The sequence below is a fragment of the Nymphalis io genome, chromosome 16 (genome assembly GCF_905147045.1).
Source record: "Nymphalis io chromosome 16, ilAglIoxx1.1, whole genome shotgun sequence".
Classification (NCBI taxonomy): Eukaryota; Metazoa; Arthropoda; class Insecta; order Lepidoptera; family Nymphalidae; genus Nymphalis; species Nymphalis io.
In genome coordinates this window covers 7,252,519-7,266,928 of record NC_065903.1, presented here as the reverse complement: position 1 = coordinate 7,266,928, position 14,410 = coordinate 7,252,519, and the positions used below count along the sequence as shown (strand labels likewise).

The following is a 14,410-nucleotide window of genomic DNA, read 5'->3' as shown; positions in this document are numbered from 1 at the left end:
CGAAATATTTAATTTATTTTAATGAGAAATCTAAGCTACACACGACTAGACATTTAAAGGAGACATAAAAACAGTAGTATCTTAAACTCTAAATATTCAAATATTTACGTTATACGGAATGTTATAGCAGAAATACAAAGAATGCAGAGCATCGAAAATAGTATCAAAACAAGGTATAATCACACAAAAATTAAAAGGCACGTAACATTTTCGTCAGCTCGTAGTCGTATATTTTTTATACATACGGCCGTAATGTTTTTTCTTTTATCATCTTACTTCATTATAATAAAATCAATCATTAAATATTAGGGTCTACATAGTCATTTCAAGATTCACATAAAAGTTCCTTACATTCGAAATCATTTTCAACCTACATAAATGAACGGGATTATGAGGATAAGAAATTCATGAAGCTAATGAGACTTATTGTAGCTATCCTTGTGTTGATAGCCGGTAACGTAGCCGGAATTGTCGACGAGTTCCTTCCTGCCGGCTATGCCTTTTCCTTTGCCTGCTTCGTCAAATCGTTGTTTGTGAGAGCCGGTGTATTTAGTGGTGTCTGTCAATCTATCAACGGCCGCTGCTGCAGCTGCAGACTTTGTCAACTATATGTGATAGAGAAATACAGTTAATTATATTACCAAGATAAGTAGGATTTAAGAAATATTTGAAGAATTAATATACAATTTGTATCATAATTAATGATAAAGAATAACTTAATTATAATTAACTTTTTACACAAATTATTAAATATATACACGAAACGAAGTTTAAGTAATTTATATTGTCTGGTATATTTTTATACAACTTTTATTGTAAATTTTATGGTTTTTTCTAATGTTGTTTAGAGATTATTCTTAATTGTTATATTGCTATATTTTTGACTATATACGACATAGCTGTAGTAGGAACACCTTGAACATTAGGAGATATTATTACTTAAAAATTGGTGTAGACATACATTATTGAGTACCTACGTTACATCATAACAATAGCTAATCAATTAGAAATTACCAACAATGATGAATGAGTTTTATACAACATTAATATCAATAGATACATATTAAGTGACCACTTTGATGAATAATCCTCGCAATTGTTTTAGTTTTTAATAAAGCGTTTCATTTAAATGCACTTATTAAAGAATAGATATTCATGTATTTCGGTCGGACAATGGCTACACCATATCGCGTGTAGTTAATATATAACGTAGGTATATATACGAAGGGAAGCAAGCATGGCGAAGAAAATAATATTCAATAAAAAATCAATTATCATTGGTAAAACATTCATGAGTATAGAATATACTCATGTTTTTTTTTTATATATAGAATAGGAAGGCGCACGAGCATATGGGCCACGTAATGGTAAGTGGTCACCACCGCCCATAGACCTTGGCAATGTAAGAAATGTGGTTAACATTTCTTCGCTTCGTTAACATCGCTTACATCGCCAATGCGCCACCCCAACCTTGGGAACTAAGATGTTATGTCCCTTGTGCCTGTAATTACACTGGCTCACTCACCCTTCAAACTGGAACATAACAATACCAAGTACTGCTGCTTTGCGGTAGAATATCTGATGAGCGGGTGGTACCTACCCAGACGAGCAACATAAAGCTCTACCACCAGTAAAAAGTAATATCTATAACTAGACAAAACCCCACAGTACAATCAGACGTTATGACTTATGACCCCTAGTTATAGTTGACCTGTCGTATACTATATATACTGGCGTATGAAGAGAATGTTGTGCTATGCAGTTAAATACGTTTAAAATTAACTACCTACATACAGCCTTGGCCAAAAGTATTAGGCACCCCAAAAAAATGCTCAAAGCTTGTTTACTAATCGAACAGTGAATAAGTGCTTATCTTAGATGACGCGCCGGGGTGGTAAATAATTTCTTAGAACAGCAAGCGGCTATTTGTAAAGGTCATAAAACACGGGGAGACCGAGAACAAATGATTTGATATTTTTGCGATCATCTCAGTGAAAGTTTAGTCACTTGTGTTCGGAACTCTGACAAGTGAACAAGCTGCAATTTCCATTTACGCGATTACGTTGACTCCTAATTTACTCAAAAATGCCGAAAAGAAGTGAAATTTCTTTAGAAAATCGTATAAAAATACAACTGCTCCATGAAAACGGGAAGTCGCAAAAGGAAATCGCCAAATTGGTGAAATGTTCGCGTTGCGCGGTGCAATCTGCAATAAAACGATTTGCCCAGACTGGTTCTCACTCTAATAAACCCAGAACAGGCAGAAAACGAATAACTACGAAGCGCGAAGATAGAAAATTAGTACGCGAGTCAATAAAAAATCGGAAGAAAACTTCCTCGGAGCTTGCTGCTGCCTTGTCCGAAGGGGCCGGAAAGCCGATAAGTGCTCGGACAGCCAGAAGAAGACTTGGAGAAGCGGGCCTAAAAGGATGCAAAGCCAGGAAGAAGCCCTGGCTTTCAGTAGCCAACAAAAGAAAACGTTACGAGTGGGCTCTACGACACAAACATTTTACAGAGGAAGATTGGTCCAATGTGGTATGGTCTGACGAATCAAACTTTGAGGTAAGCCTATTTTACTGCTTTTGTTACAAATAAGAATGATCACTTATTTTTTTCACTTCAATCGTGAAAGTTAAGATCATTTAAAAAAAAAAATTTTTTTTCTTTCGTCTACAGGTATTTGGAACACCAGGTGTCACCTTCGTGAGGCGACGTGTCGGGGAAGAATACCATCCAGACTGCGTCGTACCCACTGTAAAGCACGGAGGAGGCAGCATAATGATCTGGGGCTGCATGGCAGCTGAGGGTGTTGGAGAAATGTTTGTTTGCGAAGGTCGCATGAACAGCGAAAAGTACATAGAAGTGCTAGAAACTGCACTTAAGCCTTCGCTAACGAGTATTTACGGTGACACCAACTTAGACAGAGTCGTATTCCAGCAAGACAACGCACCTTGTCATAAGTCGGCGACTACGATGCGTTGGTTTGCAGAAAATAACATCTACCTACTTGATTGGCCTGCCCAGTCCCCAGATCTCAATCCAATTGAGCATCTTTGGGGCATTTTAAAGCGGAAGATCAAAGAGCACAACATCACATCAAAAACGGCTTTAGAAAATGCGTTAGTGCAGGAATGGCATGCCATCACAAGGCAGGAATATACTGATCTTGTACGCAGTATACCCGACAGAAACAGTGCTGTAATCAAATCCAAGGGTGGACCAACTAGGTTTTAAGTTTTTTATATTCCTTTTGTAATAATTAAACAGTAATAAATATGATTAGAACTAAGAGATTGTTTTTATTCATTATTTTAAGGCAAAAATTGGGGTGCCTAATACTTTTGGCCAAGGTTGTATACTTCCTGTCAAATAAATATTACATAGGTAGGCATATGCATCTATTGTAGCCACGAAACTATCAATATGTTTATTTTATTGAATTGTGTTTTACAAGATTAAATTACACTCATTTAAAGCTACCACTGGTGCAGTATATAGATTTTACTGTGAAAATCTAGCAAAAAAACTGTATTTTCTCTTTACATCATTTTTTTATATCCTGTATGGAAATTAACGAATATTAACTCCATGTTTTGTCATCTATAATATTTGTGTTTGTGTATATATATTATAACATTGCTTAAATTATTAGGTTTTATTTCTCATTTATATGCTCGGAAAAAGAAACAAAATACAAAACTTACGTGCGTCGACACTCCAGGATGACCACAGGTTGTTAATTTTTTCTTTATTTCTTCAAGCTCAATTTTCTTGCTCTTCGCAAGGTCCTCTAAGAATTTCTGATAATCTTCAAGACCAAGTTTCACAGACTTCAGTTTCTTAAAATGTATGGCAGTATCTGTTGTAGTAATTTTTTTCCCGTCGATCACTTTCGCTTGCTTCATCCATTTGTCACTTTGAGACAGGGTTATTTGTCTGCCATCCGATTTTGGATCTCCAAATTTGGAGAACATTTTAAAAGCATCCTAGAAAAAAAAAATTGTATTAATTTATTTATTTAATTCACCATAATAATTCAATAATAAAAATAGATTAACGTAAGTACAAGAAATCACCAAAACAATTATAATAAACTAGAAACGTTATAGTTTAGACAAGTATAGTCCAGGAATTCTAGCACCAAAAATGCGTCGCCCTGCATAAAATACCGGTACTCGATTGGAATATGTTAGTAAAAAGACGTTTTTCAAGATGGTTGCTATCACGGTCTGGGATGACAAAAACTCGGTTTTATACTCACATAATCTAATCGAAAAATCGAGTAGCGGGTTTTTATGCAGAGCGAATGTCTAAAAATCTTGGACTAGTAGGAGTCGGCCGATGTCATAAGCTCTATGCAAAAATTGATGGTCGCTGCGTGAATTATGGATAATTTATCGCTTAAATAATTTTATTAAGAAGTAGAGATAAAAAAACAAATCTTTAAGGATATTTTGGAAGATTTATCTATCTAAATGTCGTTGTGTTAATTGTATTTCATATACACATTTTACATTTCTGAGCGTCTGATGTGTTCCTTCCTAGCACGTAGCAATGAAGTTTTAGATAATAACCAAGGGCGAGCAGTGTGCACCAGTCACGACTCGTGTTAGATTTGCAACTTGATTTGTTGCAGTTGTTAAACTAGACTACGGACGTCATAGTAAATATTTAAGTTTGAAAATCCAGTCAGGAATAGAAACAATATAAATTTAAGCAACGGTAAAAAAATATAATATTTCTTTTGCACACAAAAAACAAAACAAAAAGGAACACTTAAAAAGTATACATAAATTGGTATTTTCTAAATTGTTAATGAAAAAACTTTTTTATTTAATAAATATAAAACTGTTATTCTAACTTCATGAATATAGGTCTCGCAATCTCTCTGAGAATGAAGAAGGTGTAAAAACGATTAAACCTTTAAGTTTTAAATATTTATTTTAAATTTATTGTACGAAACATAACATTTTGTAGGTCAGGTACACTTTTTAGTGTACTCTTATAGCAGCGCCTAGAGTATAATTCATTGGCATATTTCCTTGTGGCCTATAAGCTATCTCTTACGTGTCGGTGATTTGTTCGCTACATGTATATGTAATTATATAGATAACCTTAAACGGTATGACACTTTCATCACTCTTGCTCGGTGTTCCGTTGGCTGCTCCTGGAGCCGTCCCGTTCTCGAGCTTGATGTCCTTCACATCCTCCGCCACCTGCTCCACGGCTTGCGCTTGATCCTCAGACATTATTGCCACTGAAAATTATTATATTTATTGTATAATACACAGCACGTACTCAAATAAATCAAATATCTTAGTAAATGTAAGACAAGTTATAAAATCTTAACTGGTTTCTTATTTAAATTAGAGGTGTAGTGATGAGTACAATACAAAATTATGTTGTTTTAAATTTTAAAGTAGATATTACATAAAATCTATTATTTATTTTGAAATACATAAGTATCTTATTTTTTTATATACCGATATGGTCCAGTAGTCAAAACACGTGAATCTTACTTAAAGATTGCGAATTCAACCTGAGCAAGCGTCACTAAATTTTCATGAGCTCAATTTGTATTTATAATTTGTCTTGTACACGGCGGCTAAGGAAACCGTGAGGAAACTAGCAGGTGACAGATATGAGTCTAATCCACCAACCTGCATTGGATCAGCCTCGTGGAATATGCTCTAAAAACCTTCGTTTCAAAACGAAACGAGCTATGAGCCTAGCAATGGGACATTAACAGGCTGTTACTATTATTTTAGTGAAAATAATTTTTATTATTTATATATTTATTTATTATCTCAACACTCAATTGCTTAATATTATTAACATTATAATTAAAAATAACTATACATAAATAGTATAAACTTCAAGCCATATGATGCGCTTGTTACCTTCGACTTCAATGTTGCAAAGTTCAACATGATGTCATAGAAAAATAACGAAACAAACGTTTTCAACTTAGCTGTTAGCATTATTGACAAGTTAGAATCACTGCGTCTTATTTTCGCGCTAAAAGCGGCAATTACATCATCGACCTTGTCGAATAAACGTTTTACTATGTGTATCCGTAAATATCAGCTGAGATTTATCCTCTCACGATAATCTATAAAACATACCTATATAATGAAAAATGAAATATTTTGAATTGCTAGTATAAACGCGTTCGTTAATCCGTGCCTCGAAAAGCACCTGACACCTTCGGTCCACGTGACGTCGTGCACGTGAACCGTCCGTCGTCCCATTGGAATATGATAGCCATGTATTCCCTCACGAGTGCTAAGTGTACAAACATGAACACTAAAATAATTTTTGTACAGGTTATTCTCAGTTAATGGCATCATTACCAGAAAATAAACACTCACACACATGTCAATAGATGTATGAGAACGATTGTTCACTTATTAATTGGAAGGAATAATAATAATAAATATCTATGTCCACGCAGGCCCGGTTTTAGAAATCTAATACACCCAACCCAGGCTGTCAGGAGGCCGATGCCTTGTAGACCTAGGCATAAATCTGGTAATGCGCCGACGTGTTTGGAGACGGACAGGTGTTAGGTATAAAAAACCCTATGTTCGTCCTTCGGTTTCAAACTTCCTTCATACCAAATTTCATCAAAATCGGTTCATTGGTTTAGCCGTGAAAGCGTAACTGACAGATACAGTAACTTTGGCATTTATAATATTAATATAGATTGTGTTGAGATTTCCATGTAGCTTACCCTAGTTACTTAGAAAATATATAAAATATGAACTAATCAAATGATATGCACAATAATTTCAAAGCACTTTTATTATTTCTTTAGATATTATTGATGACGTAAAGATAAGTTCATATGGTTTGAAATCTCTCATACTATTTGTTTATCAATATCTACCTACTTAACAACTTGTATCTACGGAACAATTTCCTTTATTTCAATGATATCAACTGAATTCGTTAATGCATATATATGGCATGATATCATTACCGTTTTGGTAGTTTAACCTTGAGGATTAAATTATTTGACGAAATTAAAGGTGAATTTGCAAAGTGAGAAATTAGTTATTACACCTCCGCAAGACTGGTTGTGGGTGCTCTGGTCTATTAAACCTAGAATAAACGATCTGACCTATGAGTGAAGGTCGCACACATCTCAAAATAGTGTATGACACGCACCCACGCGTAAAAAATACAGGAATTGTAGAAAAATAGCTAAAATGCCGGGTGCAATATCTAAACAAATACAGTTTATAATATAAATAATACAGTTTATAGTAAATAATATGTAGTATTCGACACATTTGCTTCAAAAAGTTATAGAATTTATACTGATAAAATTATTCAAATCATTAAAAGATAACGCATGAGTTGGGTAGATACACAACAGGTTTAGTTAAACATAAAAAACTTTCAAATACTTCTACTGTTTTAATCAATTTGTTAAAATATTCGAAAACGCCAACAGTATTTTTTTAAATTACCTAATTTATGATTAGCTTTGCTTAACGTCGCAGAGTGTACCTGTACATGTGTCATTGTTGTTTATAAGTAGCGTAATTATTAAGGGTTATATTATAAATATTGCTATTCCCAAATTATACCCGCTACCTATTTACAACTGCTTAGAAAAAAGCTTCGAGAAAATCGCATATGATTAATCACAATGGTTATAGACAATTTGTCGTTGGAAGAAAAATGAAATGGTGTATCGTAAAAAATCTTATATCATGTCGTGTATCTCGTATTATGTCTAAGACTTTATTTTTGAAATTCAAGATCAACACTGGATCCCTATTATTGTATAGAAATATTATTTCAAATTATATAATAAGTTTTTTTTTTAATTAATTGTAAACTACAACAAGCAGCAGCAAAGACAGACTAATTTACATTCATTCAACATTGTAGAAGTCAGATTGTAACCTTTTCTCCTGTAACAGGTAGGTACCTATTCATTTAAAACGGCTTTAAAGTCAGTATATTCAGTCCATTAATCCATAACAAACAAATTGTAGCAAATGTCTTTTTAGTTTTGGAATGATTACACTAAATAATAAAATATACAACACTGTTAAAAATATCAAAGCATTTTATTTTATTTTATTATCATCGATTATTTATATTCCAATTTTAATTTCTCATTTATATTTTAAAAGGTTGAAACATCGCTGCCTTCTATTCAATTAAATATTGTAATTAAAATAAAAAAAAAAAAACATTTACGTTCATTTCATACAAATAACACCAATATTAAATTAGATATTTTTTTGCCAATAACACGAAATAATATTTTTAACGTAACAATATACCATTTCAATTTACCATCCCCTAATGACTAATTACATTTTTAATATAAATGTTTCCGTTAGGGGTGTGACCGAGACGAAACGTCACATCACCTCGTGACCCAGTTTCATGTTTAATATTAATGCAACATCAGTTACACGTCACATTTACTTGTGTTTAACTAAAATATTAACAATAATACCTTGAAATGTTACTAATTAATAATGAACTTGAAACTATGTAGTGTTCCACGACAAATAATTCGACAGTTTTTTCTTGTATTTATATATTTTTTAGAGTTTAACTACATTTTTACTTAAAGTTTTACTTTCGAATATCTTAAATTTCATTGCCTATTAGTTTAAACAAAAGACAAAGCTATTCTACTCAGCATAAAACATTCAACAGCAATATTCATGACTCCCCAATATCGAAAGGGAAGGCTAGAAACATACAAAATACATGAACACAGACAAAAATAAAAGACAGACTATAGGGATATCAATGTATTAACAACAAAACTGCTGTTAAAATAGAAAAGAAAATAGGTTTAAATGTAGGTTTAAAGTGGAGAAAAAGGTACTGAACGTTTTTGTCTTTGCCTATGTAATTATCTATAAATAAAATTGATGTGTCAGTGTGTGATTTTAAAATAACAGCCTCTTTTAAAGTTAATATGGCTATTTGCGAGTAACGAAAAGCCAAACAATATATTTTTTTCATTTTTGTCTGTATGTCTGTTTGTCTAGGTTAATCTTTGAAACGGCCAAAAATTACAAGTTGAAATAACTGAATTATTATAAGAAGTATTTTCATTTAGTCTTTATTTCATCAAAATCGTTTTACTCATGGTCGACTATATGCAGCATGTCACGTGTAAGTCATGCCAAAAATATTGTTGTTCCAGCAAATGGAAATACTAATCCATTAATATCCATTTATCTTTAATTACTAGAATAATAATAATCACACTTATATCTTAAATATCGGTTGTGTATGTTGTGAATATGAGTTTTCTCATTAATATTAATATATTTTTGCCTTTTATCCCTTACTACTACTATTTAGCTGGATTTTCGATTATGGCGCGGACGAAGCCACGGGCCAAGCGGTCGTAGATAATAACTTTATAGAAACTTATAGTCTAAGAATAATTATCTATATATAGATACTGTTTTCATCAGAATAATTATTGAAATCACTTAAAATTCTTACTTACAATTTATTTAAGACACCACGTGACCCACTCCCTAGCTGGCGTCAGAGCGTTCGTATGTGCATTTATATTTCAGAGTAAAATACATCTACAACATAACACGATATTAAATCACTAGACAAAGTTAGTATTATACGTCTATTATTATACTTATTATATTTATATTTACATATTTTTTTAAACATATACATTATATGTTAATAATAAATGCTTTTTTTATTTCAAAACATATGCTTAAATCTTAAAATACAATGATATGCTTATAATGTTGCGATATCATTCAGACAGTCTTCCATAGAAATTTCATTATTAAGATACATTTGATAACAATGCAATAGCAAATACTGCCTCGTTGGTCTAGTGGCTTGATGTAAGGCCACAGACCCGGAGGTCCTGGGTTCAATTCCCAGGTCGGGCTAATAAAAAGTTATTGGGATTTTCTGTCAGAAAATTCTCAGTAGCTGCCCGGAGTCTGGAAGTTGGAAGTGTATCCCGTGCCTCGGAAAGCACGTAAAGCCGTTGGTCCTGCGTCTGAACTCATTCCGGTCGTGTCGGATTGCCGTCCCATAGGATTATGAGTTAGGGAATAGAGAGTGCACCTGTGTTTGCGCACATTCTTGTGCACTATAATATCTCCTGCGTAGTTGGTTAATCTCTCTTGAGATTGGCCGCCGTGGCCGAAATCGGTTTGTAGGACATTATTATTATAGCTTATGTATGTAATTATAATGCATTGTAATAAAACCTATACTTGGTAATCTTAAAAATAGCATTAATATCAATATTTGATTTTCATGTTTATATTAAAATTTATTAATTTAATATAAAAGCATAAGATATAAATGTAACAGAAAAATTACCACCGGTTCAGAAAAGCTAAATTAAAAAAAGCCGACTAATGAAACGGTTTTTTTCGAAGTAGTTACATCATCGCTTTGCTAATATTTTTTAATATATGAAATAACCCAGAGGCGACTGTTTCATTCGAAATGTGTACCAGTACTAATCGTTAAAACTACAAATCGTATAGCGGACAATCTTCTCTATATATAATTTGAAACGTCTTCTTGGACTCTGTTCTAAAACAGTATTTATTGAATCATTGGTCCACAAAAACTTCCTCTATGCAATCGAGAAAGACGGGTTAAAAGTTTGTAGTTGTTTCTGTATGGAATTTGTATTGAGTAGCACCAGTTCACTTTCCGTAATTTATTATAAATCTTTAGATTACAGGTTAAAAATTGAGCGAATAAACAAATATCGCATGAATGGCGGCTTTATTTGCTGTAAGTATTCTACTTTGGGGAGAAGTATCTGAAATATACAAATTAAAATCGGAAATCCTGCAATTTTGTATAAAACGAATTCAACACATTTTAACTCGCATATATAAATTAACCTTTGGAAACAATTTACTATAATATTATTGTTTTATAATATTATTTTAATTTATTCAAATTATTACGGCGTGTAAGATTCATTGTTTTATTTAACAGAGCATTTGTAGGATTAGCACGTATACAAACCAAAATGGAACTCGCAATGCCATTACGTCATTATACTCTATAATTATAAAAGTTTCATCATACATTAAAAAATTAGTGATATAGAAGTCCGATAAGCGTATTATAATAGTAACTAAATTAAAACACATTGGTTTTGTAATAAAACATACTATAACATAAGTAACAGCCTGTAAATGTCCCACTGCTGGGCTAAGGCCTCCTCTCACTTTTGAGGAGAAGGTTTGGAGCTTATTCCACCACGCTGCTCCAATGCGGGTTGGTGGAATACACATGTGGCAGAATTTCGATGAAATTAGACACATGCAGGTTTCCTCACGATGTTTTCCTTCACCGAAAAGCACGAGATGAATTATAAACAGAAATTAAGCACATGAAAATTCAGAGGTGATTGCCCGGGTTTGAACCCACGTTCATCGGTTAAGATTCACGCGTTCTTACCACTGGGCCATCTCGACTTTTTTTAACATATTGACGGTATATTGTATAATTTGTCATTATACATACGGCGTTGTCTGTTTACAAACTCCCGCTGGTTTGTAATCTGCCGACTACCGAACGAAGCCGTTTGTATAATGAGAAAGAATCGTCTCATATAATACTTAACATCTGCTAACGATATACATACATATACAACTTAAAGTATCCGCAAAAAGTGTCAAGATGGCGCAGATTATTTTCAGCACAATAATAAATATAAATAAATCATTATAAATATAAAATAAAAAATAATAAGATAAATACGTAATAATACGAATATATAATATAATGTTATAACTTATTTGTATAGATTACTAAAAAACCGCAAAATATTTCAATAAATAGTTTTATCATTTTTAATTATTGCATTTATTAATTAGATACATAATTTTTTATGTATTCTACGCAAAAACATCGTAAATTACATTTAACATAGTTAATATATGTTTTGTAAAAAGATATTCTATAGATTGATGGGAAACTTGAAAGTGTATGACGCGCGAAACTGATGTTAATGGCCTCGCTGTCAGCTAATTATCGTATATTAGTTTATAGTAGTTGTATGAACACTTTCACAATAGAAGAGGCTTGTAAAAAAGGTCAAGGGCGAGTCTTTTCTTATAGTGAATTATGTACTGAAAAGATGGAAAAGGCAGAGGAGACAATATCTATAACTCATCTTTTTTTATTTTATAATCCTTAATATTAAGATTTTTCGACATCTAAATGCTTAAATTATTCTTCAAAATATATTTCATTTTATAATATAGTTTTCTACGATTATCAAAATTTTTATAGAACAATTTTTCAAAGAACTTTAAAATGTCAAACGTTTCAAGATTGTTTTACTCCAACTTTTCTTTTCATGTATATTCTTTATTTTCAGCGGAATGTGTATTATAAATAAATAGGTATGAACTGAAAATAAAAATTAAATTAGTAACAAATATTCTTATGTAGGAAATGATAATAATGTTAAGATAAATAAATCATTTAATAATAATGGTAGGTGTTAGTTTTTTTTATAATTATAATAAGCGGATCTTGATTATTATTGAATACAGTATGTTATTATAGATATTCATGTGAATAAAAATATTTTTTATTACTACGACGTATTTTGACGTTGCTAGGTAGTTTTTTTACTTATAAGATCATAAATATTAATAATAAGAAGTTGATCTAGGTGTTTTAATAAAAATATTATCCTAAATACATATATAAACCTAAAAAAAAACGAATACAAAATTGTTCAAATCCAAGTAATATTATTTTATGACATTATTTCTACAAATTAATTATGTCAGATTCGTCAATGACAGTACAATGTCTTGGTAATATGTCATTTGAAGAACTATACCCATAAAAATTACTTAAGCTTTTGTTTCCCAAAGATGAGTTCTTACATCGTCACAATACCATTTTTAATTGCGACATTAGCCTTTAGTAAATAGTTTATCCTTATTCAGTATTATATTTAAGCATATTACTTGTTTGCGTCTTTTATATATTATAATATAAACGTACATACGTACGTAACTACGTAGTAACGTAGGAAATTCAATTTTGAACCAGTCTAATTTTATTCTCCTATTAGCTGCCTACAAGCTGTCCAGATTTCGTTAAGGGAAAATTCAAAATACCTGCTCATTTCCCACTGTTCCTAATTTTAGCCTTCTAGACTCAGTAGTTTTAGCTTTGCGTTGATAGTTAGTCAAAGCAAATCATTTTATAAGTATAGATGTTAATATATATTTTCTATTAACGTAGTATTATTCCACGCGCAGGTGGAATTATTCTTATCACATTTTGTTTTGTTTTTTGATGAAGGTCAGTGCAACCAAGCCACTGTGACTGTTGTCTTATCACGAAATTGCATGAAATTGTTATTACCGATAACGTCTATCGCCAGGAAATTTGTTGATACATATTTTTATATTAATCGTTTTATCTATAAGATACAGCGACGAAAATATAACACATATAAAGTTAATGCGCTGAAATCCCTAAGAACATTTTACGATGAGCGTTCATTCGTTGTGCGAAAACTCATTTCAATATGAATAGGGGCGCCATGGGGCAAACGCTAGCATCCTCTTTACCCTTCATTTTTCCCACAAAAAGCTAGTATAAACTATACATGCAATATGTTTATTATTCAATCAAGAATCTTGTTGCAATTTTTTTTAAGGAAAGATTAATAAGTTTTCAAAAAACGAATAATGATTTATTTATTTTGTTAACTATTCTGAATGCTTTTATGCATTTGTTTTATATCAAAATACTTATGTTAGTCTAGTAAATATCATTTCTTTGTTTTTCTCTTTAAATATATATATAAATTTAACATTTACCTATATAATAGATTTATCTCTACAATTTGTCCAGCAAACTTTAAAAATGATATACTAAAATGTTTGCATCTATAATTACTAGTTATAAAAATATATATTGACTCACATAAATATGCAGTGAGGACTGTTATGTGATAATTTTAATATATGATATCACTAGCACAGATCAACGGCTCGTAGCGGTGCGCGTCTCTCGCGGCTACACTGAAACTGGCGCGGTCGCTGTGTGCCTCCAGCTTGTGGAGTGTTGTCAAACCGCCAGATTGAGCGCTGAGCCACGGCACAGTACGCATGCGCATATACGCTCCCTACGTTCCCACTTCCCGGATAGTACCTACATTCTTCTGTAATATAAAAATACTGTGAACGCTGCACTTTTCGTTACTTTGCCATTCCATTTCAAGAAATATAAATTACATCTTGTTTTCATGTGCGAAGATTTAATATAAAGTTTTAACGATTTTATATAAAGTTAACTTTACTACCTAATTAAACATATTTATAGTATTCAGTAAAAAAAATGAAATACGCTTAGAATATAGACCCATATCGTTTTG

At 32.0% G+C, this 14,410-nt stretch overlaps 1 protein-coding gene across 1 annotated transcript; it reads right to left on the bottom strand.

The window, feature by feature from the left end:
• Window positions 1–270: 270 nt before the first annotated feature.
• Window positions 271–14,127, bottom strand: LOC126774120 (tubulin polymerization-promoting protein homolog). Its single transcript, XM_050495454.1, has 4 exons — window positions 13,960–14,127; window positions 5,115–5,257; window positions 3,705–3,986; window positions 271–605 (listed from the first exon to the last, which is right to left on the bottom strand). Exons 2-4 carry the CDS (start codon window positions 5,247–5,249, stop codon window positions 414–416), a joined length of 609 nt encoding a protein of 202 aa, XP_050351411.1. The 5' UTR covers window positions 5,250–5,257; window positions 13,960–14,127; the 3' UTR covers window positions 271–413.
• Window positions 14,128–14,410: the final 283 nt, after the last annotated feature.